The 27,918-nt window shown below is 40.3% G+C and overlaps 1 protein-coding gene across 1 annotated transcript in view; it reads right to left on the reverse strand.

Moving 5' to 3' along the window:
* Positions 1 to 27,918, reverse strand: part of LOC512869 (ring finger protein 213-like) — a 128,565-nt gene that overhangs the window by 12,140 nt on the left and 88,507 nt on the right. The window contains exons 38-55 of the mRNA XM_059878372.1: positions 26,486 to 26,640; positions 25,130 to 25,336; positions 24,626 to 24,807; positions 23,925 to 24,045; positions 20,461 to 20,561; positions 20,165 to 20,347; positions 19,308 to 19,462; positions 19,109 to 19,208; positions 11,929 to 12,040; positions 10,926 to 11,139; positions 10,493 to 10,683; positions 9,581 to 9,703; positions 8,672 to 8,782; positions 7,487 to 7,726; positions 7,078 to 7,159; positions 6,222 to 6,442; positions 4,315 to 4,409; positions 1,334 to 1,493 (exon numbers count right to left, since the gene is read on the reverse strand). Coding sequence (XP_059734355.1) covers positions 1,334 to 1,493; positions 4,315 to 4,409; positions 6,222 to 6,442; positions 7,078 to 7,159; positions 7,487 to 7,726; positions 8,672 to 8,782; positions 9,581 to 9,703; positions 10,493 to 10,683; positions 10,926 to 11,139; positions 11,929 to 12,040; positions 19,109 to 19,208; positions 19,308 to 19,462; positions 20,165 to 20,347; positions 20,461 to 20,561; positions 23,925 to 24,045; positions 24,626 to 24,807; positions 25,130 to 25,336; positions 26,486 to 26,640 — 2,753 coding nt within the window. The remainder of the gene's footprint in view (positions 1 to 1,333; positions 1,494 to 4,314; positions 4,410 to 6,221; positions 6,443 to 7,077; positions 7,160 to 7,486; positions 7,727 to 8,671; positions 8,783 to 9,580; positions 9,704 to 10,492; positions 10,684 to 10,925; positions 11,140 to 11,928; positions 12,041 to 19,108; positions 19,209 to 19,307; positions 19,463 to 20,164; positions 20,348 to 20,460; positions 20,562 to 23,924; positions 24,046 to 24,625; positions 24,808 to 25,129; positions 25,337 to 26,485; positions 26,641 to 27,918) is intronic.

A 27,918-nucleotide genomic window follows, 5' to 3' on the forward strand; every position in this document is an offset into this window, starting at 1 on the left:
GATTCAAACAGCACAGGCGACAGAAAGCTGAGGAGCAGAAATGACTACAGTCTGAAAATGACTGCCTTCTATATTGTCAATGTGAAATACAGAATTTTAAAAGCCTAAACTTTTTGCTCTCATAGTTAATTAACTGAGAGAAAACTCAGCATGCTCTTTCTTTCTTCCCCAGAGTCACAGAAAAGACACAGGTAAAATCATTGTTATTTTAGCCTCTCTAATCCCAGGTGTGGACCAGAGACACAGAGTTCATTAAAAGCTGTCTTTACATAATCTGACAAGTATTTCCCCTTACCACCATAGGCCACAGTGGGAAAATTAGGATATGTGAATTTTACATTGTGTTGTGCATTAGGTAACGCCCCTTATTTGAAATCCACAGAAAGTGGCTAGAACTTTCTATTTCATATTTTTCAACTATTTAAATGATTTACTAAACATTTTAAATGATTAAAAGTTAAAAGTCAAAGTACAAATTACAAGAGTGACAATTAAAAATTCAGATTAAAATGGTTTAAATAATGATAAATTTTTATTTAAATTTTGATCGCAATTGAACATTTTAAAGTGTTTTTATATAAAACTTTTAATTCTAAATTCAATATCCATCCAAAATCTAAGTAAAGAATTGGTATCATATATGGTTAATTGAGTTCATCTTTATATCACCCTGTTAGTTATCTTTTACAATGGTATCCTTCTTTTTTAAACTTCAAATGAGTTACATTTAGAATAAGCTTTACTCCTTCCATGGAAAAAAAAGGATTGGTATCAGGTTTCAACATATTCCATCTGGACCTACATACACAGATAAATGTAGGTTAATGAGATTTGTTTTATATTGTAAAACACTCCTTATGTGTTACTATTGCCAGTACCATGCTAATTCATGAGAACCTCTTGAACCACAGATTGGAACTTCAAAGAGGTATAAGAAAATAGTTCCTTGTTTCTACTGGAAAAGGATACTTAGTTATCAGAGAAGCAATACATTCACACTCTCTGAAAGGAAAGAGTGGACAGATTCATTGATCTGTCTTTCCCCTTATCCAAGTACTTCTGCGCTCAGATGTTCCACACTTCCTAAGTAGTTTCTGCTTCTGATGTCAGTAAGGGCACAACAGAAACCTCTCAGCATGCAGACATAGGAAGTAGTCTTGTGTTTCAAGGGGCAAAATCAGAGAACTCGAGTGGAACAGGGTTAGTCACAATAAAACCAGCAGTACCCTTCAGAGCCTTCCCAGGAACTGGGTAGGGCTTTTTAGACAAAAGGATTCACTATAAAAAAACTACCATAGAAACTAGTACATGATTGGGCAGTACAATGCTCTACCTGGGGACTCTGGGTGGCTCCCAGAAGCATAGCCAGATGAGTGAGTAGCCGGATGAGAAGGAAGACCACTGGGGACATCTGTCGGTCAGATACCACGGGCGCACCTCTGGGTGGTGGGTTTCCCAGCACGTGGCCAGTTTGAGTTCTGTCTGTGGTGTCACTGGAAAGGACGAGAGAAGACAGGGTGAAGGCTGAAGAAGATAATTTCTTCTGGCTCTGGGGGCGCATTTCAGAGTCTCAGGACTGAGAGACCAGGTTCACGGTCTTGAAGAAAATGATGCTGAAAGTTACTGATTGTAATAAGCCTAGACCACTTTCCCGAGTCTTTTTCTTTATAGACAGCCCCTTCTGGCTGACCAAAAGCCCACAACAGTATAAAGTGGCTGTTTGTGAGACTAGTGGGGGGGAAGAGGGGCAATATAATAGTAGGGGGTTTGAGGTACAAACTATTATGTATAAAATAAGCTACAAGGATATATTGTACAACACAGGCAATATAGCCAATATTTTATAACTATAAATGGAATATAGCCTTTAAAATCGTGAATTACAATACTGCACACTTGTAACTTATATAGTATTGTACATCAACTTAGTATAAAAATAAAATAAGCCTTTCTGATAAGCAGCCCTGAGATGACCTCTAAAAATGGTTCAGCATTCACTTGACCCAGAAAACCCCACACAATCACGCAAATAAAGATTCACTTTAAAAACATACCGCCCCGGCCATTGAGGGGATGCATATCTGAAAAGCCACCGAGTATCTGGAGGATGTCACTTTACAGGAGCAGTGTGTGCCACTCCACTGTTACAGTGGTGGAGCTGGTCGGTGTGCAAAGGACAAACACTGAGGCTGAAGGCAGGTTTGGCAGCCGAAAAACAGTGCTGAATTTTTACTGCACACGCTCAAAAATGCAGAAGGTGATGCCGAACTGAAGGACTTAGATGTAGGTTATCTTGCCTATTGAGCACAGCCAGGTGAACAAAACCCCACAATGAGGGACAGGACTTACAGAACTCAGGGTTGGATTAACCCCTCCATGAGCTCTCCCTGCCACACTGAGATGATCCTTTCTGAAAAAGAACAGACTGTTCCTAAACCAGATGAGGAGGTTGCACAGAAGAAAAAGATATCCCAGAAGAAACTGAAGGAACAAAAACTTAAGGTACCGGAATAAATGCTGCAAAAAATAAATGCAAATAAATAATAATAATGAAATAAAATCATTATTAAAACAAAACTGGCTGTTTGTGCTACTCCTGGGGCCATATGTCAGGATGGTGGTCTGGACCTGCTTCTTGCCCTGAATCAGTGGGGGAGCAGCAGGCAGGCAAAGGACAGAGTCTGGAGTAGCTGACATTAACATGGAAGTACATACACACTGGTCTCCTTTTCCCACATTAAAAACTAGGATCCAATCTCTGCAAAGGATTTGGCATCACACCCAGATGGGAGGTGCAGTGTGATGGCTGTGTTCAGCTGAAATGATACTGGAGATTCTAGGACATTCTAATAGTTTATGGAGATAACAGGTTAGAATATTTTAAACTGTAACAGCACCAAAATAGCTAGACTATAAGATCAATGTAGAGAGGTCACACCTCCTATTAAGGGAGCATTTACAACCATACTTGTCTAATGAGCAAGTGTGGGATTATGAGATCCAGTTTTTAGCTGGATTCTGAAGTATTTGATAAGATTGACTAGGTCCCTCTATTTTTCTCAAAAAAAAAAAAAAAAGAGTAAGCTAAGAGTTTGTAAATGACAGACTTAAACTTCCCCTGAATCTGGTCACCCTGTTTATGTCAAGCAATTTCTACAGGGGTTGTAACCAAGGTTCAACTGGAAGATATTTGAATTAAAAAGTATTAATATTAGCCAGTCAGAATGGCTGCAATCCAAAAGTCTACAAGCAATAAATGCTGGAGAGGGTGTGGAGAAAAGGGAACCCTCTTACACTGTTGGTGGGAATGCAAACTAGTACAGCCACTATGGAGAACAGTGTGGAGATTCCTTAAAAAACTGGAAATAAAACTACCTTATGATCCAGCAATCCCACTGCTGGGCATACACACTGAGGAAACCAGAAGGGAAAGAGACATGTGTACCCCAATGTTCATCGCAGCACTGTTTATAATAGCCAGGACATGGAAGCAACCTAGATGTCCATCAGCAGATGAATGGATAAGAAAGGGGTGGTACATATACACAATGGAGTATTACTCAGCCATTAAAAAGAATACATTTGAATCAGTTCTAATGAGGTGGATGAAACTGGAGCCTATTATACAGAGTGAAGTAAGCCAGAAAGAAAAACACCAATAAAGTATACTAACGCATATATATGGAATTTAGAAAGATGGTAACAATAACCCTGTGTACGAGACAGCAAAAGAGACACTGATGTACAGAACAGTCTTTTGGACTCTGTGGGAGAGGGAGAGGGTGGGATGATTTGGGAGAATGGCATTGAAGCATGTATAATATCATGTATGAAACGAGTCGCCAGTCCAGGTTCGATGCACGATACTGGATGCTTGGGGCTGGTGCACTGGGACGACCCAGAGGGATGGTATGGGGAGGGAGGAGGGAGGAGGGTTCAGGATGGGGAACACATGTATACCTGTGGCAGATTCATTTCGATATTTGGCAAAACTAACACAATGCTGTAAAGTTTAAAAATAAAATAAAATTTTAAAAAATAAAATAAAATGTATTACCCATAAAAAAAGTATTAATATTAATAAGTATTAAGGTATGGTCTATTTTTGCATTAAAAGCCCAGTTAGCCAGTGACAGATCAAATGCCTCACTACTGAATGACCACAGAGACCTTGGCGTTGATATCCAACATGACCCAGATCCAAATGTGCTATTGTAATTGATAATATATTTAGTATTGATTTATCAGCTGGAATATAAACAGCCACAAAGCACATGGTTCGATTATTTAGAAATGAAATAGAAAATTGCATACTCGATAACACGAAATCTCTCCTCCGGTTTGTGATTAATCCCTCCAATTGGAGCACGACAGTCAATACAAAAACTCTGTTCCATCGGCTTGCCACACTAGGAGAAACACAAATGTGACCCCAGATCAGTTTGGACAAATCCCAGAGTGAGCCCATACTTAGCACAGAAGGTAGTGGATGCCAATAGGCTTGCTTCCTTCAGTGTATGTGTATGTCAGGTGGGGTTGCAGGAGCCCTGGGAGACAGGGCAGGCACTCCGTGCCAACTGTAGTGTGTGTGTGTGTGTGTGTGTGTGTGTGTGTTAGTCGCTCAGTCGTGTCCATCTCTTTGCGACCCCATGGACTATACCCACCAGGCTCCTCTGTCCAGGGGACTCTCCAGGCAAGAACACTAGAGTGGGTTGCCATTTCCTTCTTCAGCCAACTATGTGGTATGTGGGAAAATTTAGACTTTTTTAAGAGTAGAGGCTATTAAGTTTTATTCCCAGACACTTTATAGACAAATATAGAAAACTCAATCTTTTATTTTCACATTCATCACTGTTTTCCATTCATTCTCCTATGAGTTTAGTGCTTCATTATCTAACACCAGGAATACTACAGTAGCTTCCAAACTGATTTCCTTAAATGGCATTCCTTAATGCCATTTAGACTTTTTTATTTTTAAACAATGTCACCATATGATTTACTACTTCCAAAGGTTCATTTTTCAAAATCAGATTCTGTGCTACTATAAATACACTAATAGTTTGTAACAAATCAAACCAGTCTCAGATTTCTGGACCACAGAATTTCAGAACTGGGAGCAGTCTTAGGAAGAATCTATTTTAATCCCATTACATGGATAATGAAGTGAGAAGCTCAGAAATATAAGGTGCGAAGCATGTATCCAGTTTATCCTCCATGCTGCTTATTTACTGTATTAAATAACATTTGTCTGTTTCAATTCAATAGCCTGTTCTGAGCATGTATAGATGACACTATGAATGGCCCTGGCTAGATGCTTTGGGACTCAGACATGAACAATACACGCATCTTCCCCTCACAGGCTTACAAGCCACGCATCTCCTTTTCCTACCCCTCGCTGTCTAGACTGTCTCCTTGCTGGGCTAGTAATCTAGCCTGCAGTCTAGTCAACACCTTGTCATCACAAAGACCTGTGTCGCTGACTCTGTACTGTAGTGGCCAGGAAGGACTGCCAGCATGGTTCCAGCCCTGCAGTTTGGTCTTTCAGGGGACCTTGAGCAACATCTGGAGGCAGTTTTATTTGTCACACTGTGTGAGACAAGATACTACTGCCGTCCGGTGAGTTGAGGCCAGGAATGCTTGTAAACCTGCAAGAATGCCCAGGCCAGCCCCACAATAAGGCCTTATGTCCACAGGGCTGAGGTCAAGAAACCCAGGCTGGAAAACCTTCATACCGTTTGGAGGTTTAGTCAGAATACCTAGTGAAAGTGAAAGTCACTCAGTCGTGTCTGACTCTTTGCAACCCCATGGACTGCATTCCATGGAATTCTCCAGGCCAGAATACTGGAGTGGGTAGCCCTTCCCTTCTCCAGAGGATCTTCCCAACCCAGGGATCAAACCCAGGTCTCCTGCACTGCAGGCAGGTTCTTTACCAGCTGAGCTGCAAGGGAAGCCCAAAAATACTGGAGAGGGTAGCCTATTCCTTCTCCAGCGGAGCTTCTCGACCCTGGAATTGAAGCGGGGTCTCCTGCATTGCAGGTGGATTCTTTACCAACTGAGCTATGAGGGAAGCCCCATAGAACAGCTGTCAAAATGAGTCTGTGTTCTCTCCAAAGGTCCAGTCTCCAAATATCCTCCTCCCTCATGGGCCCCCTCCTTAGACCTGGAGGAGGAACACACATTTTGAAGCCCCCACAAACCCTATCCCAAATACCAAGACTCACCTCTCCTACAGAGCACACGTGACCATTGGACATGCTGTTGAAAGAACAGGACACAATGTTGGCTGGTGAGGCTTTGCCTAATGACCCACCATTAAAAGGCAAACCTAACTCCCTGCTTTCTGGTCTAACCAAATAATGACGTGGACTTGATGACCCAAGCATGTTACCAGAAATCTTAAACTCTGCTAGTTTACTAATAGATACTTGATACATACCAGGAGCTCAACTTATAGCATTGAAAAATAGTGTCTGCGTTTAATTTCACAAAGCAAAGAGAAACTAGATTATAGGCTCATAGAAGGGGTTCTTTTTGGAGGCAAAATGGATAGTATTTTATACCCTCCATTTATTCTCTTTGATTTTTTTTCTTTTTGCTGTGAGCAGGTTTTATAACAACTTTTAAAACTACTTTAAAAAGATTATCTACTCAGGACAATGGCAAAATTTACATCAGGTCATGGGTTATATTATTTCCCCCTCAGTTCTGTATTTCTAAAAGAACTATCTTTGGGTCAAAACCTTGGTTGTTTTGTGAGCTGGCCCTAGACTGAGTTCCTGATGTGGTTCCCAGTGCCCCCTTCTCCCCCAAAGGGCGTATTCCAGGAAACAGAAGTGCATCCGGAAGGACCCTTTCCCTGCGACTAAGAAAAGAATGATCTGGTTCATCCACAGTCAGCAGGTACCAATTCCCGCAAACTGTTCATGTTTTGCAAAGGCACCCATGGCAGGAGGAGGCAGGCACCCTGGACCCTTCAGGCACAAACCCATGCACCCCCATTCTATACCAATGTTTCCTGTAGTTTTAGGTTGCTATTCAAAGCTCAGGAGTGGGATTCTGCCACAGGCCAGCACTTACTGTACCACGTGACTTCTTCCAGACCCTTCCAATTCCTAGCTTGAGCCAGCAAGTCTTCAGGCATCGTTGGAAGAAAGGCATTCTGAAAAGTCAAAAAAGCAGAGCTGGCTTTAGCTTAGTGAACACATCGACTGGCTGTCGCTGCTCAGCAAGAGGCCTTGAGTAAGAATGTGACCTTGATTTTCTTTCTTCTCGACCCCAAAAGCTCTCTATGAAGAACACAGAACAGCTCTCTATGAAATGACAAAGGGCAAGGCAAGGCTTTCGCCATCATGTGGACTAAAGCATCAAGTGAGAAAGAGGAAGACGGCGAACCTACAAGATAAACAGGTTCAACAGTTTCTGAGGTACCGGCTGGGTCTCTAAAGTTTTCCCTGTGAATGCAGAAGAAATCATATCCCAGTCTTACCACCATGAGGTGTGGGAAGAAGGCCGAATTCTTCAGGGGTCCTAAGACTTGGCTTTGTCCACAGAGAAGGACAGTTGCAGCATGAACAGCCATTTCTATTACTGTCCCTTCCAGGTTGCTGACCCCAGGACCTGTCCTCAGCAGGGGTAGTTCATTATTCACAAGGGATATTGCAAAAGCGCTGATATCAGGAGACAAGGTGTTGCTTTTCTCAATGAATTTCTTCATAGCCTCACATTGCTGACAGGAAAAAAAATACATCAAATAAAAATATTATATGAATAGCAGGAGAAAAACCAAAGGTTTTCTCTTATGTTAGTCATGCTTTTTGATACCAAAAACTTATCAAATATCTGCTTAAGAGGAATCCTCTGGTGTCCAGTGCTAGGACTACCATTTTCACCGCCGAGGAGCTGAGGTTCAATCCCTAGTTGGGGAACTGAGACCTCTCAAGACACAGGGCGCAGCCATAAATAAATAAACAAATGAAGTTGCATTAAAAAATTTTAAATCAAGGTTAGAATGGCTAAATGATTACTGCCTGAGGGGGAATTATCCAGAGAAATCTCCTCCATGAACACAGAAACCACATGTGCAAGCACTAGTTTTGATAATTCTGTTTTGGAAAACATTATTGTATGTTCTTTTTAAAGACAACTTTATTTTTATTTATTTATTTTAAATTTATTTGGCTTCAATGGGTTTTAGTCATGGCATGTGGGATCTAGTTCCCTGACCAGGGATTGAACCCAGGCCCCTGTATTGGGAGTGCAGAGTCTTAGCCACTGGACCACCAGGGAAGTCCATAAATTATTTTTTTAACTGTAATATTAATTGTTACTCTAAAAGCTTTGGGTGAAACGGAAAATAGTTCCTCTTCATCAGAAGGCTGAAAACCTCCATCCAAGACTTCTAAAAATTATGGGCATAATTGGTGTACATGACTTTCTTTTAAAATAAACAAATATTTATTTATTTATTTATTTGGTTGCATCCAGTCTTAATTGTGATATGTGGGATCTATTTCCCTGACCAGAGATCAAACCTGGACCCCCTGCATCGGGAGCGCAGAATCTTAGCCATTGGACCACCAGGGCAGTCCCAGTGTTTGTGAATTTTACCTCTTTTCAAAAAGTCTCTTCAAATCATGAGACTATGAACACAGCCCTGGAGGCTGATACTCACCTGTGGCTTAGGATGGAGGTCTGCATTCTGGGATCTGTACAAAGTGGTGACCTCTCTAAAAAGTGCTAACAGTAGGTAGACAGCCTTCTGAGTTGTGGAGCTCCTACAGGCCTGAAAAAGCAAGGACATCAAGTGAGACTTTACAAAGTTATACAGATATAGCTCAGGGCCAGAATCTCATGTGATCTGTATGTGAATAAAGAATGAGATTTATTTGGAGAGAGTGAAGGAGCCTTTCCCAATACTGTAGGTACCTGGAACCCTGTACCTCAGGACCATCTTCTGGGAAACAACTGTTCATAAATATTCTCACATTAAACACAATGCATATTTATCAAATAGCTTACAACAGAAGTAACAGAGATCACCATCTGTTCTCTTTCTGACTACTTCACTGGTCCTAGGAACTTTTCCTGAGCTGTTCTTTTCCTGGCAAAGTGCCAGGATATTTATTTCTTCTTTTCCTGGCAAAGTGCCAGGGTAAACAAGGACTCAGAAAGGAAATAAGACCAGAATAATTTAAAGATTAGGTTCTAAAAACCCCCTGTCTATTAAAATAAATACATGCTTATGTCTATATGGAAATTATGTAGCTACACAGATAGAGGTTTTGCTTCCCGTGCCATCACATCTAAGAGCAGAGGAATCCTGAAGCAGCTTTTCAGCAGGGTCTCAAAGAAAGTCATGGACATAAATGAATCAGATAGGAGCTGCCGGTGGCCTCTTGCAAACCCACCAACCCAAATCAACCTCTGCTGTTTCCTTTTTTGCCAGGCGAGCTCACGAGGCCATGGACATAGGACTTCCAGTGTAGCATGTCACCCTCTGGGCCTCTCTAGACACTAACAAGACAAGACTTGGGCTGTGAGGGCCCACTGTGTACACAGAGCAGCTGCCAGCTTGGCCTACCTCCAGAGCAGTCTCAATGGCCAGGGGCTTGGATTCCAGAATGGCTCTGCCCACTGCATCTCGGACAGCCTTGTAGTCCTTCCCATGCACCAGATACCGATCCATCTGGCCTGGATGATCCCTCTGCAACCCCAAGAACACAGGGGTTAACCACAGTGGGTACAGTAGGGGAAATATTGAGCAAAGAACCTTCTTGATAGGTAAAGGAACCAGGCAATCACTGAAGGTTTAGGGCAGTTGAACCAGGTTTCTGGGTAGCATGGCAGCTCATTGCTGTTTGGGAGGCACCTCCTCCTCACTGGATGAAGAGTGGGCGGAAATCTAGGGGAGGTGATACTGTAGCTGCTTTCCCTCTGCACTCAGAGCAGAGCACCAAAGGACTTAAGCTTCAGTTGGGAGGAAAAAAAAAAAAGCCAGGATTTTTAATGCCATTTTTGTAACCCCAGGACAGTAAAATTCATTTCTGAGCACTAGGAGAGGACTACTGAGCAGTCCTGAAGCCAAAATGACTGCAACTCTGTCATCTAAGTCCTTTCTTGTGTTGCCTGCCAGGGATAAAAATGATTTATTTTTCAGGATGAATGACTTTTAATCTGCTAAAGGCCTAAGCCACAGAAGCATTCTTTTGCTTTTCTTGTTTTGAACTCAGTCAGAAGTGATGCTTACATATGCTCTTCAGGAAGATGACAAACCAGAAACACACACACACACACCTATCTCCTAGGCAGATAATCACAAGCTGGGTCAATTGAAACCCAGAGACAGAGGACCAGACCAGACCAGATGCAAGCATTTTCTGGGATGGATGTGGGAGAAGGTCAGGGAGGAAAGGAGAAGCAGCAGCCCTCTTCCAGGGGTGGATGGGACAGGGGAGCTGAGACAGCACTGGGGCTGCCGGACTGCCCTTCTCACCTGCTGTGCGATGACTTCCTTAGGAAACACCCAGTGGGCCGGATGGCCCTCTTTGGAGAGGCTCTGCACAAACTCCATCCCCTGCTGGCTGGTGAGCTTCCTGACCAGGTACACTCGGTACCAGTCATTCTGGACCCGGGCACAGAAGCGCTCCACCTGTTGCAGGTAGCGATGCTTCTCCTCTGCCACCTCTGCAGAGCCAGTGAGAAAGGCCAAGTGATTGGTGAGGGTACTTGTCAGTTAACTGTCTGGAACAGAGGCTAGTAAAAGCTCTGTGCCTACCCTTTGGGAATTCACACTGAGAGAACTAACCTAGAAGAAAGGGGCCATGGTACAGACCAGTATTATTCTGAGAACCAGCTTCCCACACTTGCTGAATTTCTAAATCATGGGGTCTCCCAGCCTGTGGTCAAGAAAGGTTGGGAAGACCTGCCTGAGCCATCCTGAAGCTCTGCGAGGATCTCAGATGCCTTGTCAAGACAGAGGCGGATGCGGGCCATCTTCTGCATGTGCTCCACTGAGGCCTCACCAGCAGGCCATTGGCTGCATCCCACTGGCTGGTATGTCGTAAGGAACTGGCCTTCCTCTCGCAGGTATTTCAATTCATCCCTTATGAAGAAAGCATTATTCTTCTCATATATTGAATCCTAAGGAACATAGGACCAGAAAGAAAGGATATTATTCTTTTTTATTTACAATTCTCCCATCTCTGAAATTTCACCAGTGAGGTCTTGGATAATGCAATAAGGATAAAGAACAGTGTTGTGGGTTTGAGTGTACATTTTTTGAATAATGGAATCTAATATCCCTTTTAATTTTAGGGTCCAGAGGGAGGGAAAAAGAAAAGCTATGATGAATTTTTTAATCTATTCTAATTTTTTCATATGTTTTTAACATTCTTGGAAGTAACTAACATACGAAGAGAATAAAAAATAAAAGTATTCATAGTCTCTCCACCTGGAGACAGGCATCATCAATTTTAGTGGCATAATCTTCTACGCTTTTCTTCCCCCTGTGTGGTGGTGGTGGTGGTTTAGTCGCTAAGTCGTACCCTACTCTTGCGATCCCATGGACTGTAACCTGTCAGGCTCCTCTGTCCATGGGATTCTCCAGGCAAGAATACTGGAGTGGGTTGCCATTTCCTTCTCCAGGGGATCTTCCTGACCCAGGAATCAAACCCAGGTCTCCTGTATTGCAGGCAGATGATTTGTCAACTGAGCTATGAGGGAAGCCCCATGCACCTAAATGCCAATATATTCATCTGCTGAGGGAAGAAGCAATGCATTTGAAACTTTCTTTTCCCCTAATGGAGCAGAGCATCCATTAATATTACCACCTAATTATATCCTGTACTTTTTCAGAAAAACACTATTTCATCACATAAACCATGTGGTTCCATGAGTTTGCAAATGAAATGCAGGGATATGATAGCTTACCTCCAGGCAGTTGGTAAAGAACATGTACAGTTCAGTTTTATCTTCAGCCAGGAACAGTTTATTTTCTAACTGGGACAAATAAGCCTGAATATACTCCTTCACATCATGAAAGCTATGGCAGGATAAATAGTATACTTGGTTAGCTCAGATCTGGAAACCCATTTTGTAAAAAAAAAAAAAAAAAAGTTATGTATATCTACCTGTCTGCCTATCAGCCATCCCTCCTTCTTGTATAATTATATATATATATATATATATATATATATACATATATATACACATATACACACACACATACATAGAGGTGTATATATAGTTTGCAGCAAAATTTCCAGAAAAATAATCTAGCATCAACTTGGAATATGAAATTTCCTATTTTATAATAGACCAGCTGTTCTAAAATGTTTTGGCTTCAAGACTCCTTTACAGTCTTAAAAATTATTGAAAAGCCCAGAGAGCTTTTGTTTCTGAAGGTTATATCTATTGATATTTACAGTACTAGAAATTAAAATGAAGAATTTGAAAATATTTACCAATTCATTTAAAACAACCATACTAAACTCATTATACGTTAACACAAATAATATTAAAAAACCTTTTCCAAAACGAAAGTTGATTAGTAAGAAGAGGGCCACTGTTTTTCACTCCTAAAAATCTCTTTAATGCCTGGCTTAACAGAAGTTCACTGGATTCTCAAATCTGTGTCTGATACTAATAGGTTGCACTATATTGAATTATATGAGGAAAGTATGGTCTCACACATTATGTAGTTAGAAAAGGGAGAAATATTTTAGTAGTCTTTTCAAGTAACTGTGGATATTCTCCTTTGACACTATATGAAAACTTAACAAATGGTAATTTCTATAGGTTAGTTGCACTTGAAATCAAATGATCCAACTTGCACTTAAATGGATTTCTTTTTGACCAGTGCATGATTCTGTGACATCAAGCATCAGTCACTTAAAAAACACTGGTTCACTGAGCTATGCAGATCTTGAAAACATTGACACATTTTTATTCTTTGATATATATATTTAAAACCTCATATGCATATAAAACCTCATATTCACCACCCATGTCATCAAAAAGTCTGTAAGTATTAGAAAACTGACAAGCTCCCAGTGGAGGATAAATGTTTTCCAAAATTTTATTATATATTTTTTAATGTATTTATTTTTGGCTGCATCAACAGGCTGCAGCAACTTAGTTCCCTGACCACGGAATAACCCTGGGCCCTCCGCAGTGAAAGCTGAAAGGTCTAACCACTGGATCCCCAGGGAATTTGCTCCAAAATTTTAATATTTGCTTAAAAGCTTGAATTTTATCATTAGTAACAAAACCATCAATTTTCTTTCTTGATGTGATAGGCTCATCTCAAGTTTGTTTTCAAGAAAATTACCTGTCAAATGACCACGTTTGAGTAAGTGTTGTTTGTCAATCATTCTTCAAGCACAAGTGGTATTCCACAAAAAAGCAGCCAGATCAGCATGTAATTAAAAAACGGTTGGAGTGGTTTTCCTTGAGGTAATCTTGTACCTTGGTGTGTAGCTGGAGGCCTTATGTGTACCTCTCATTATAACATAACATTAAAAAGTCATATCCTCAAGAGTAGAGATTTAGTAAAATTAATAATTTTTATAGCTTCATTAGGGACATTAAGTGAATCTGGCACCTTTAAAAACTACATGTGCACAGTGGTGACAGACTGGCCACTAGCAGGGTTTTCCTTGCGCTAAGATGCCAGAAGCTTTACTCTTCATTCCTTTAGTAGCATCAGTGCGAATATCGACACATTAAAAAAGCTAGATACCATCTTAGTGTTATGTGCAGTCTCATCAACATTGTCTCATGTGTGGGTCTTCCCAGAGAGCAGGTGCTTATGTTTTCATAAAGTATTTCTAAGTCCAGTCTGACTCATTTTAAAAAAAATATTTATTTATTTTGCTGGGCTGGTTCTTAGTTAAGTCCAACTCTGGTCAGATGCTGAGAATGTGCATGCAATATAGGAAACCTAGGTTTGTCCTTAGGTCGGGAAGATCCCCTGGAGAAGGGAAAGGCTACCCACTCCAGTATTCTTGCCTGGAGAATTCCATGGACAGAGGATCCAGGCGGGCTACAGTACATGAGGTCTTAGTTGTGGCACACTGGATCTAGTTCCCTGTCTAGGGATTGAACCCAGACACCCTGCATTGGGAGCACGGAATCTTAACCACTGGACCACCAGGGAAGGCCCCAGCCCAACTCATTCTTAATATACAAAAAGACTCAAACCACAAAAGACTGAGAGAGCAAGTATTTCTCAACCCAGAGAGAATGACAATGCAGATTTTTAAATTGTGTTTTATGTTTCAAGCTTTTTATTCCAAGATCAGTTCTATAAACTTTACTCTCTCTATATTTCAGAACAAAGTATTTACCTTTGAGTGTAGTTTGTACTCATGTTACTGTGTCTACACTATATGTCAAGGGGTAGGCATATTGATTGTACTATTCCCTTTTTTTAAGCAAAGAGATTCACATGTACAGATTTCACTCATTCACCAAAATTAATAAAAATCACAGAATAGCAAGAGGCTCTTTTCACTTTTCAAGTCAACTCTTTCTATATATGCCTTAAAGTCATTTTCAGGCTTCCGGCTCAAGATGGTGGAGTAGAAGGATATGTGCTCATCTCCTCCCTTGAGAGCACCAAAGTCACAACTAGCTGTTGAACAACCATAAATATGAGGATGCTGGAACCTAAAAAAAAAAAAGATACCCCACATCCAAAGACGAAGAAGCCTCAGCAAGATGATAGGAGGGCCACAATCATGATAAAATCAAACCCCAAACCCACCAAGTGGGTGACCCACAACTGAAGAATATTAATACCAAAGAAGCTGTCCCACTGTTGTGAAGGTTCAGAACCCCATGTCGGGGTTCCCAGCTCAGGGACTGGACAAAGGGACTGGGAATCCCCTGGGAATCTGACCTTGAAGGACAGCAGGATTTGACTGTAAGACTTCCACAGGACTGGAGGAAACAGAGACTCCAGTCCTGGAGGGCACAAACAAAACCTGTGTGCACCAAGACTCAGAGGAAAGGAGCAGTGACTCCACAGAAAACTGAACAAAAACTACCTGCTTGTCTTGGAGGGTCTCCTGTGGAGATATGGCTCAGCAAGGGTTTACCACAGGCACGGGGAACTGGCAGCAACTGTCTGGGAAGGTCCCTTTTGGTGTTAACCTTCTTGGAGTGAAGTGAAGTGAAAGTGAAAGTCACTCAGTTATGTCCGACTCTTTGTGACCCTAAGGACTATACAGTCCATGAAATTCTCCAGGCCAGAATACTGGAGTGGGTAGCCTTTCCCTTCTCCAGGGCATCTTTCCAACCCAGGAATTGAACCCAAGTCTTCTGCACTGCAGGCAGATTCTTTACCACCTGAGCCACAAGGGAAGCCCAAGTATACTATCCCTTCTCCAGTGGATGTTCCTGACCCAGGAATCGAAACAGGGTCTTCTGCATTGCAGGCAGATTCTTTACCGAGTTATCAGGGAAGCCCAGCCCTCTTGGAGGTTCCCAATAACCCTACCATAAGAGCTCATAAATCTGAGGTCTGGGTCACCTCAGGCCAAAAAACTACCAGGGAAGGAGTGCAACCCCACTCATCAGCAGATAATTGGATTAAAGCTTTACTGAACAAGGCCCTGCCCACTAGAGCAAAACCCAAATTTCCCCACCAGCAGTCCCTCCCATCAGGAAGCTTTCACAAGCCTCTTAGCATCCTCCATCAGAGGGCAGACAGAAGAAACAAGAAGAACCACAACCCCACAAAGACAAAAACAAACCATATTACAGAAAGTTAATCAGCATGAAAAAAGCAGAAAGTTATGTCCCAGAGGAAGGAACAAGATAAAACCCCAGAAAAACAACTAGATGAAGTGGAGATAGGCAACCTTCCAGAAAAAAGTTTAGAATAATGATAGTGAAGATGATTCAGGATCTTGGGAAAAGAATGGAGGCAAAAATTGAGAAGATGCAAGAAATGTTTACTAAAGACCTACAGGAACTAAAGAACAAACAAACAGAGATGAATAGTACACTAGAAGGAACCCATAGCAGAATAACTGAGACAGAAGAACAAATAAATGACCTGGAGGACAAAATGGTGGAAATCACTATTGTGGAACAGAATATAGAAAAAAGAATGAGAAGAAATGAAGACAGCCTAAGAGACATCTGGGACAACATTAAGCACACCAGTCTTCACAATATAGGGTCCCAGAAGGAGGAGAGATAGGAAGGATCTGAAAAAATAGTAGAAGAGATAATAACTGAAAACATGGGAAAGAAAATAATCAACCAAGTGCAGGAAGCACAGAGTTCCAGGAGAAATCCAAGGAGGAACACACCAAGACACATAGTAATCAAACTGACAAAAATCAAAGACAGAGATAGAATATTAAAAGCAACAAGGGGAAAATGACAAATCACATACAAGGGAATTCCCATCAGCCTATCTGCTAATTTCTCAACAGAAACTCTACAAGCCAGAAGGGAATGGCATGACACATTTAAAGTGATCAAAGGGAAGAATCTACAACCAAGAATACTCTACTCAGCAAGACTCTCCTTCAGATGTGATGGGGAAATCAAAAGCTTTCCAGACAAGCAAAGGTTGAGAGAATTCAGCACCAGCTTTACAACAAATGCTAAAGGCACTTCTCTAGGTAGAAAACGAGAAGGAAAGCCCTACCTATAGAAAATAAACCCAAAACAATTAAGAAAATGGTAATAGGATCATGGATTAAATGCACCATTCAAAAGAAATAGACTGAGCAGATGAAAACATGTGCATGTATGCACTTCTGCTTACTATATCACTGTGCATGACCCCCCAAATTATATGCAATTATTTTATATTGTTAGGTTAATCATGTTCTCCTTATGGCTTGCAATTGTAATTATCTTTTATTTTTTGTCAGGCTATTGGTCGTGAAAACCGAAAAACATCTTTTACTATTGTGATTATGTAACTATTACACACTTAATACCATTGTATAATGATTGGTCAACAGAAAATTAATAGACCCTTATATCGCCAAAACTAGGATCTAATAAAAAAGGCTGTAATCAATTATTAAAATCCATATGCATATCAGAATTATCTTGGAATTTTTTGAAAAATACAAATGCCCAGGTGTTTCTTGTTTTTTTTTGGTCAGAGCTCCAGATATGTTTTTAATGAGCTGCCATGTTTAAAAACAACTGAACTGGGAGGAGGGTTCAGGATGGGGAACACATGTATACCTGTGGCGGATTCATTTTGATATTTGGCAAAACTAATACAATTATGTAAAGTTTAAAAATAAAATAAAATTAATTCAAAATGGAAAAAAAAAAAACAACTGAACTATATGAGAATCTTCTACTTTTATCTAGTTTGTTTCACTTTTTCTATTTCATATTAAGTGTTCCCATTTCATTTAGTTTATGTTTTCCAATTTCTCCATCTCTTATTTTTTTTTGATGTTCTTTCACAAGCCTTTATCAAGCATAGGAGAAAAGCTTTTGTATACATATATATAACATATATAAATATGTAACATATATATATTTTAGAAAACTTGTGAATTTTTGCCTAACTAAAAAATCTATGGCATTTTGATTCCACTTGTTTGACTTAGTATGAATAGAATGCTAGATATCTAATTTTAAAAAATAGCTATGCAATAAGCAACAAAAGTTGACTGTATAGCACAGGGAATTATAGTCAATATCTTCTTTTAATAACCTATAATGGAAAATAAATTCAAAAATAATATATATGTATATGTATAACTGAATCACACACATAAAAAAGAAGTTTACTTTTTGAAATTTAGTACTGTTTATCTTTTTGCAGATATAAAGTTTTAAATATATTTGTGTAGGATATGATTAATATAAATTAATTAAATATAAATCTATTATATTTAAATTATTAATGACATCACTCAAGATGCTTCTTATCTTTTCTGCATTTGATAAATATTCTTGGAGAAATGTTAATATGTCTCACTATGATTTTATATTTTTTCTTTTCCCTTATATTTCTTCTGTTTTTTACTTTATGTACCTTTGTTTCTTTGTTGCTAAGGTGTCTAATGGCTTATAATATCCATCTTCCTTATGAGTTGTATCTTTTATCATGAAAAATATTCATTGTTGTTTCAATTAAAATAAATTAATCAATTTTAAAAATAAAAATACTAAAAAACAAGAACAAACCAAAAAAGTCAATTTCAGGTATGGTAAGATACTTGTTCTATAAGAAAATGTATTTTAAAAAATTTTAGTTGAAAATCTTCCAGGAATCCTGTCTGAAAAGACTATTTCACAAATAATAGGGAGGGAAAGCAGCAAAATAAAATGTCTGTAGACAAGGCTACAGCAGATCCGTGATTTAAATGTAAATCTAATCTCTATCTCGAGTCAGGAACACATGTATACCTGTGGCGGATCCATTTCGATATTTGGCAAAACTAATAAAATATTGTAAAGTTTAAAAATAAAATAAAATAAAAAAAAAAAAGAAATAGCTGTCTCTGTTGGAACTTTTTAATGGCATCTTGATTTTGCCATCACCTCAAGGTATACCCTTACAAGTCAGGACACAGGATGAGATACCAAGTATCTTCCAAAAGATGTCTTCTGAATACAGACCAGCTTTCTAAGAATTTTCTAAAATAGCACATGGGCTTCTCTTTACATTCATAGAATCAGAGAAACTTAAGAATAGAAGCAAAACTTAAAACAACATCAAGGGCAAGGCAGGTAAATGGAGATTCTAAGTCACCGTCCAAAAAAACCCACAAAACTTTGTAGCTGTGGAACTAAGATGAGAACTGCAGATTCCTGACTCCCCACTTCCTGTACCCACACATCTCACAGTGCTCTGTCCCCTTCCCCAAATCTGTCTTCTTCTCCTCGTCATGTGCTTGTGGCCATAATGAACTCATGGCCAGCATGTGAATATGCCAAGGATACAGTCCATACAGATAAAGGAACCAGGGCATCTCTTGCTAAAGAAGCTTTCCCAGATAGTGAGCTAGCTACCAGTTCTGCAAAGAATGCTTTGTGGCAAAGAAAAAGCCATGAGGAGAAAAAAAACAAAGAAGTCAAGGTGTTTCTGAGGCAACTTCATGTTCGTGGTGCTCACCTGTATTTTAAAAGCAGTTTCAGTACCACTGAGCGGATCACGGGGGTCTTATCCACAACATCATCAAAAGGAGAAAGAGATTTTGTGTGTTCACAGCATCCTAAAACCAGAAAGAGGAAGGTAGATCATTGTTCACATCAGACATAAAAAAAGAGATGAAGCACTGAATTTTTAACTCTATGGAAACACAGCCACTCACGTTGGGGAGCCTTCTCTACAAAGAGTAAGGATAGCAGGTCTTTGACCACTTCCTTCTGAGGTGGAGAATTGTCTTTGAAGCACATGGTAGAAACCAGGTCCACGAAGAAACTATTGCACATCTGCCGGAAGCGGGCATGTTTCTCAATGACCTCCCTTGGGAATGGTTAAAAACCATGGTCAAAAGTCTTGTACAATGTATTCCAGAGTCCCTCCCTACAGAGTGCTTTGGGATTTGGATAGAAATTTTTTAATTAAAAGATGCAAGTATCTCCTTACATAGATTAGAACAAAATTGCAATAGACAGTACATAACTCAGCTTTTTTGAGAAACACTTTGATCATTTGGACCGTCTAGCAATAGCCTTCATATCCTAAAAGTTTCTCAAAGATCCCATCCACTGTGCTTGTCTTGTGCTCCATTTTTAGGAGGCATCAGAAGGGAGGGAAATCAATGACCTGGGTTAATTTTAACTACTTCCCTGAAAGGCTCTTAGCCATACAAATGTTAGTTTTATCCTTAGGTCATAGAACATGGATTGCATTTATACATTAAGAGGATAAACCAGTTGCATCTAAACTCTTTGGGTACTTGTGATGGCTTTAATTAGTTTACAACTTTCTGGTTTATTTCCTCTAATTTTTCTATCTCCCTAATCTGTACACATGCATATATTGGGGAGAGAATATTTTGAGATGCTAGGTGTTTTATAAAGGTACATAAATAATTAGTCGTCTTTCTTAGGACACTTCTCGGCTTTCAGGTTTTCTAAGATTAATAGTTATATTTCTGAATACTGTATTTCCCAAAAAGGAAGAAAAAAAGAGGAAGCATTCTCAAGAGAAAGGGTGTTTTACCTGTGCTCCTGGGAAACAGTTGGAGAGAAGGTGTTTGGTAAGTTGGTTAAACAATGGGGGCATCTCATCTGCCCTCGGGTGAGGTGAACTTCAATGCAGCGCAGGCAGATTATATGGTCACAGGGCAGGCAAACAGGATCCTGTGCATCTCCTAGACAGATGGGGCATGGCTGAACCACAAACCTAGAAGCCAAGAAGGTGATCAGTTCTAAAGCAGAGAACCCGGCCGTAAGAAGCCAAAGTACCAAAGATTCTGAATTCTCTCTCCCTTGCAGATCCCAAATCCAAGAGCTCACCTACTGAGGCTCTTTGTCACTTGATCCTTACATTCACGAAGAGTAGTCATCACTGCGATGAAAGGCCTGTGGGTCTTGGTGTCAGAGTCCTCAAGTAGGCACTGAAGGAGAAGGGCAGTCGAGGGTGTGGGTGGAGCTAATTAGCAGTGAGGAAGGGCAGGGAGCAGAAAGGCAACAAAGACAAGAAAACAGAGGAATGGTACGGGGAGGGAGGAGGGAGGAGGGTTCAGGATGGGGAACACTTGTATACCTGTGGTGGATTCATGCTGATATATGGCAAAACCAATACAATATTGTAAAGTTAAAAAATAAAATAAAATAAAAAGATATACACAGATAATGAACAGGGAAAAAAAAAAAAAAGAATACTGGAGTGGGTTGACATTTCCTTCTACATTTAAATGTTTGGTAAAGTCTGAAACCCATGAGGATTCTAGTTACATATTTTTGCCTCTGTGGCTTCTGTGACTGAGGGTAACAGGTGATTTGTTTGGGAAAAATCAAGGAAATTATGACCAAACCTTGATTATAATTTTTCCTTACACAGTAAGTAATTTGGTTCTTAACCACATTAAAGAAACGAAAAATCAGGCAACAAAGAATACAAGAAAAGATTCTCGGCAAGCAGTGTCTGCAGACTGGACAGCAGGATGGTCAGTTATGTGTTCCTTTACCCATTGTGGGTTTATCAGAGCAGAAATGTAACCTTGTCTAATCCACCCACTATTGTACCGTGCATAGACCAGAGAGTTGGGAGGGTCTCTTTTTCTTCAACTTTCAAAAAAGAATATCTCTGAAAATCAGTAGAACTAATGAGAATTGAAATCTGCAATTAACTCAAAATAGGTCCCATGGTATTATTGTTTTTTTAAACATTTGAGCATAGAAACTTTTTTGTGTATTAGCTCCCTCCATTTATTTATATTATTAAATGTGAATGTCTACCAGTATTCTTAACCTGTTCTACATCTCAGATCTCTGTATTGGTCTATAGAAGCCTGCAGTGACTTCTCAGAATAATGTTTTCAAATACATAAAATAAATTACAGAGGATAACAAAAGAAAAAAAAAAGAAAACAGCCCGCTGGAGGAGCTGCCCAGTTAGGGCTCTGGTATCTGCGGTTCAAGGCTTTTTTATTTGTTTAGCAGTTTCTTTAACTTTGAATGCCCTTTGTAACTATCCTGCTTTGGGTTGAAGGCCGATATTCTCAGTTTCTGGTTTTTCTCCTCTTCCTCCTTTCTTTTAAGGTCTTAATGCCCCCCCTTTCCATTATATTTCAAACTGTAATGATAATAAAATAACTATCTGTGTATCCACCAAGCTTTAAGTGATCTTAGCACTTTTTGAATATTTGCTTTATCAGTTTCTAAACAAATGAAACGTTACAGGTACAGTTTCAACTCCCAAGTGTACCCCTTTCTAATTATGTATCTGCTGTTTCCCCCCAAACCCCCACCCTCAGCCCTGAAGAACACATTTCTAAATTCCCACTTTCACTAGATTTGCATGCATGCATAAAAACCTTGTTGTTGTTTTGAATATTGTAAACTTTGTATCAGGGACATCACATGGTACCTAAACGTCTGCAAACTGCATTTTTCATTGACAGAAGTAGATTCAGATCATTCATGTTAACTCCTGCATGGTACTTGTTGACACATATACTGGTCATCTCTTTACCTGTTGATGAACATTTAGAATGTTCCCAAATTTCTTGCAATTTCCAACAATTCTGTATCCAACATTCTTAATGTGTCAGTACAAATGGGAAAATTCTCTAGGGTATGTATTTAGAAGTAGAAACACTGTTTTTTAGCAAAGGCTTATCTTTAATGATATAAGATAGTGAGTTTAATGGATGTCCTTAGGGAATTTTCTGATTAGGCATGTTTACTGTAGATGTTTTTATGTTATGTTTGTCCTTGGGCATTATCTGCTGAAGGAGAGTGCCTTGCTATTCCTAATCTGGCAAGAGTATCTTTTTACTGTTATAAATGTCCTCAAATGCTTTTTCAGAACCCTTTGAAATAATCATTTGGAGTTTATCTTTAAATGAGTTATGTATTAGTTTATTTGGGTTTTTCCATAACATTTTATGAAACATAAATATTTTATTTTCAGAACATTTTACAGAAAAATCTGAACAAACTTTTTGGACAATCCAATAATGAATGATGTTTATAGACTATGATTTTGAGTGTCCTTGAATTCTGAGGATTAGTTTTACTTGGAAATGATATGAGTTTCTAACACTCTGAAAAATATGATCTGTTAATCAAAAGATTCAAAAAAGTCCAAAGAACTTTAGACATTTTCCAAAGAAGATTACAAATAGGGAATAAGAACATGAAAAAAATGCTCAACATCACTAGTCATTAGGGAAATACAAATCAAAACCACAATGAGATATCCCTTCACCCATTAAGGGGGCTGTTATTTTTTTTAAAAAATGGAAAATAGCAAGTGTTGGCATGGATGTGTAAATATTAGAGCCCTGGGGCATTGCTGGTAGGGATCTGAAATGGTGTGACAACTGTGGAAAATGGGATATTGATTCCTCAAAATGTCAAACATAGAATTGCCCTATGATGCAGCAATTCCATTCTTAAATGCAAACCCAAAAGAATTAAAGTAGTGACTCAAACAGGTACTTCTACACCCAGGATCACAGCAACACTGTTTACAATCATCAAAAGGTGGAAATAACCCAAGTGCCCATCAATAGATGGCTGGATAAACAGAATGTGCTCTATCCATACAGTGGAATCTTAAAAAGGAAGGAAATTGACACCTGCTACAATGTGGATAAACCTTGAGAACATGAAATATGCCAGTCACAAAAAGACATTTCTAAGGCTGCACAGCAGAGCTACTGGTATTGCTTGTGTGAAGTTCCTGATAGGCAGAGGCTATCTTCCCCGAGAGGCCACTGATGCTGAAAGGACGGTCGCTTTTTCTGAAGGGTACTATCCTGTGTGTCACCAACTTTATAAACGGTGTTGAGGGGCAGGGACATGGGTCTTCCTGTGCCCTTGATCCCACCAACAGTACTGTTTGGAAGTCCACAAGTCTAATGGCATTCTCCTGGATCCCCATCTTCCTGACCTTAGCAAGTCCCCTTGGGCCAGGCTGCTGGTCTGGTCTGGGGCCACTCGAGGCCTGGTTGGAGCCCACCCTTCAGTCCTCCCAAAGCTTTCCCAAGTGTACTTGCTGCATGAATAGTTCATTATCCTTCTAGGAATCCTAAATAACATATCCTGACAACACTCAGGAGAGGGTAAAAATTAAACACCGAAATTTTAATGGCTTATATGATGAAATCATTTTCCTTAGCACTTCTAGATAAAACTGTCAGAGCAGAAAGGGAATGTACCACCCAACTGATAAAAGTTGGGTCATGCTTCGACTGTTCATCTTACAAAGAGGCAGATCCATGCCTGACAAGCCAAGCCTCCAAACTCACCTTGTTCAGCAAGGAGACATACTCAGTCACCAGCTCGAGCAGCTCAGGAATCTGACTCTCTGTCTCCAGCAGCACGTGCTCCACAAAGAGTGAGATGGAGAAAATGCGATTCCAGTGGGTTCTGTCAAGAGAGGGGTTCCCTCACTCAGCTCTGACAAAAAAACCTGAGACAGAGGGCAGAGGTGCAGGGAGGTAGTTCCAAGGCACAGGGGTTGAAACATAAGAGAAGGAGCAGGTGTGAAGGTAGATGAATTGGGTAGAAGCCCTTTGTGATGTTCTCCCTGACCTCTACCCACTTCTGTCTTTCTCCTCCCCACAGACTCCCAGCTCAGACAATTCAAGTTCCATGCCTCTGCCCACGTCTGGTGACTCCCACCTCGCCCTTAAAGGCCAGCCCAGGACTTGTCCTCTGGGAAGTCTACCCCGAGTGCGTGCCCTTTCTCTGTCACCCTGCTGGGGTCCTCTGCAGCTGCTCTTTCTCCCGCAGGATCGTAATAATCCGCTCACCTCTGTGTCACCCCCATCACTCTGTGCACTCCCTGAATGCTCAGTTCTCTCCTCTGTTTTTCTAGGATCATTGCAATGCCTGGCATTTAAGTAGGCTTCCACAGATGTTATAGAATGAATGAGGAAAGGCCCACTTCCTGCAATAGGAACATCTGCTCTCTCTCTCTGATGTGCCTGGGCCTCTTGGGTCTTACCTGATATCTCTGATGAGGGTTCTGGTCATCATCCCACAGTCCTGCATGTACCCTTCTGAGCAGAGGAGCTCCAGTGGCATGGAAAGATTCTTCACAGTCTGTAACCAAGCTTGGGGACTGGGCTTCAGGAGGTTTTCTGTCAGCATTTCAGCACAGGCCACTGCTGCCAACACATCCAGACTCTAGGGAGCAAAGAACAGGCCCATGACTGAGCAGTCTGTTCCCCGACCCCCACTGGGCTGCTCTAAACCTTAAGTCGGAGGTCCTGGCTGTCACCCAAGTTGTTCCTGTGTTCCAGGATTGTAGCTTCCCCTTTCATGGTCTTGGGATTTAGGAGGCATGAGTTAGATGCATTCTAACTGAAGAACCACACTGACGTGTGTGCCAGTAAAGATGTCTCCCATTTCCCTTCCCAGGGTGGTGGTGGGAGCACCCCCTTTCTCCACTAGCTTGAGGAGGCCAAGCTGGGCTACAGGCATGAAATGTCCTCAAGAGGGGCCATACCATCTCACGTAAAGCCCAGCTATGGTTCTGTGTGCCTTTTGTAAGGCTTAGTAAAATTGGGGAGTGGATAGTCAAGATCCTGGAGAAGTTTTGTAGCCGGCTTCTGAAATGGTGGTAGGCGAGGTGCACTGACAGTAAGGAGACCTCTTCCTCTGGCCTTCCTGCATTCAGCTGATTGACGCAGGACCACAGAGCCATCTGCAGAACCTGGGATGAAAAACAAGCTTTTACTCTATTATTTGTAAGCTATTTTTTAAGAAAGATACATTTTCCTTGTGGAAAATTGGAACTATTCAAAAATGACAAAAAAGAAAATTAAAAACCATGCACACTATTAATATCCCTTGTCTACATTTTGGCGTTGTCCTTCCTAGACATTTTTAGATCCATACCTCCTCTTCCTGTGGTCCCCAAATAGATCCCCAAATGTATTCCTGGTTTTTTTCCACTTTAACTTCTAAGCATTTCTCTACCATGGGCACACATGAAGAAAATCATATTTAATGGCTACACATTAACCAATCAATTGACTGTACTTTAATTTGTCCAACTCTAATTTTAGATAATTAAATTGCTTCTAAATTTCCATTTTTAGAAATAAAAATGAAAGGAACATTTCTGTGAATAAAATAATTGTCCACATCTCTGTTATTCAGATTTTGTAAAGTTCTCCATTCACCCCAACACACAGTTTTCCAGAAGCACCATGCTGTTCACTGGCAATGGAGGAACTTCTGGCTGTTTTAAATACCAGTTTTGCCACATGGACAAGCAAAGATGGTATCTAAAAGTTGTTCATGCTTGTTGATTTACTAGTGAGGCTGAGAATTTTCCCAGTGTTTCCTGAACATCTGTATAATTATTTGTTATTAGTTAATTTATAACTTTCACTCATTTTTTTTTAAATAAGGGGATTTTCTTATTGATTTCTAAGAATACTTTATTAACCCTTAATCTTCTTGGTTGTATGTTCTCAAATCTGTCAGTTTCCTTTTTTATGTATACTGAAGTTTGAAATCTTCAATATTCCATTGAAATTTCAGTTATTATTATCTTGCTGTGGTCAGTTAAATATTTACCTAATTTTCTTTAAGAAAAACTAAACATTTAAAAAGAAGATGTCCCAGGAAATTGGAGATCTTGTTCCTGTTACTAAAAGCTCCTTGTTTTAGGGGTGCTGAGAGGTGGGCTAACCAAGGGTTCTGAAGATGTGAGTGGCATTTTCTCACTCTACTGTCCTCTTGGACTACATTCTGTTACACAAACATTACAGCTCCAGCAGTTGAGGAAGAGTTCTCATGTTGGCATCTTGTCCATGATATACCAGCCTCGCCCAGACACCGAGTCAGTACTTACATTTAACTGTTCCCAAGTGGACACTCTCATGGTCAAGAGAAGGAAGTCTTTCAGGTAGCACTGAAGAAGTTCTTGCTGCTGGTCTACAGTGAACTGAGCAAGAAAACTGCCCAATGAGGTCTTCTGAAAGAGCTCCAGTAACTTCTCTGCCAGTCCTGTGGGGTAGGGCAGTGGGAGGTGGGGTGGGAAGAGAGACAGAGAATGCTTTGCGATAAGAATGTCGACCATGACTTCCCTTACCCATTGAATGCAGGGACAAGGACATGGTTCTACTAAGGCCACCCTCTTATCATCATTTTTAATCAAAAATTTTTGTTATTATTTATCATTATGTTTTATTTTTTCAATTAATTATTTTATTTGAAGGATAATTACTTTACAATATTGTGATGGTTTTTTGGCATACAGCAACATGAATCAGCCACAGGTACACATGTGTCCCCCTCATCCTGAACCCCCTTCCCACCTCCCTCCCCACCGTATCCCTCTGGATTGTCCCAGAGCACTGGCTTTCAGTGCCCCACTTCATGCATCGAATTGGCACTGGTCTCTATTTTACATATGGCAATACACATGTTTCAGTGCCATTCTCTCAAATCACCCCATCCTCACCTTCTCCCACTGAGTCCAAAACTCTGTTCTTTATGTTTCCTTTGCTGCCCTGCATGTATGATCATCTGTACCATCTTTCTAAATTCCATATATATGTGTTAATATACAGTATTTGTCTTTCTCTTTCTGACTTACTTCATTCTGTATAGTAGGCTCCGGGTTCATCCACCTCATTAGAACTGACTCAAATGTGTTCACTTTTATAGCTGAGTAATATTCTGTTATGTATATGTGCCACAACTTCCTTATCCATTCATCTGCCAATGGAGATCAAGGTTGCTTCCATGTCCTAGCTATTGTAAATAGTGCTGCAACAAACATTGGGGTATATGTGTCTCTTTCAATTCTGGTTTCCTCAGGGTGTCTTCCCAGCAGTGAGATTGCTGGGTCATATAGCAATAGAATTGCCAGTTTTTAAAGGAATCTCCACTCTGTTCCCCATAATGGCTGTACCAGTTTGCATTCCTACCAACAGTATAAGAGGGTTCCCTTTTCTTCACACCCTCTCCAGCATTTAATGTTTGTTGACTTTTTGATGATGGTCATTCTGTCCAGTGTGAGATGATACCTCATTGTGGTTTTGATTCACATTTTTCTAATAATGAATGAAGTGGAGCATCTTTTCATGTGTTTATTGTCCATCTGTACATCTTCTTCAGAGAAATATCTTTAGGTCTTTCGCCCACTTTGTGATGGGGTTTTTCATTTTTCTGGTATTGAGCAGCATGAGCTGCTTGTATATTTTGGAGATTAATTCTTTGCCAGTTGTTTCATTTGCTATTATTTTCTCCCATTATGAGAGCTGTCTTTTCACCTTGCTT

Source organism: Bos taurus, chromosome 19 (genome assembly GCF_002263795.3).
Source record: "Bos taurus isolate L1 Dominette 01449 registration number 42190680 breed Hereford chromosome 19, ARS-UCD2.0, whole genome shotgun sequence".
NCBI classification, from domain to species: Eukaryota; Metazoa; Chordata; class Mammalia; order Artiodactyla; family Bovidae; genus Bos; species Bos taurus.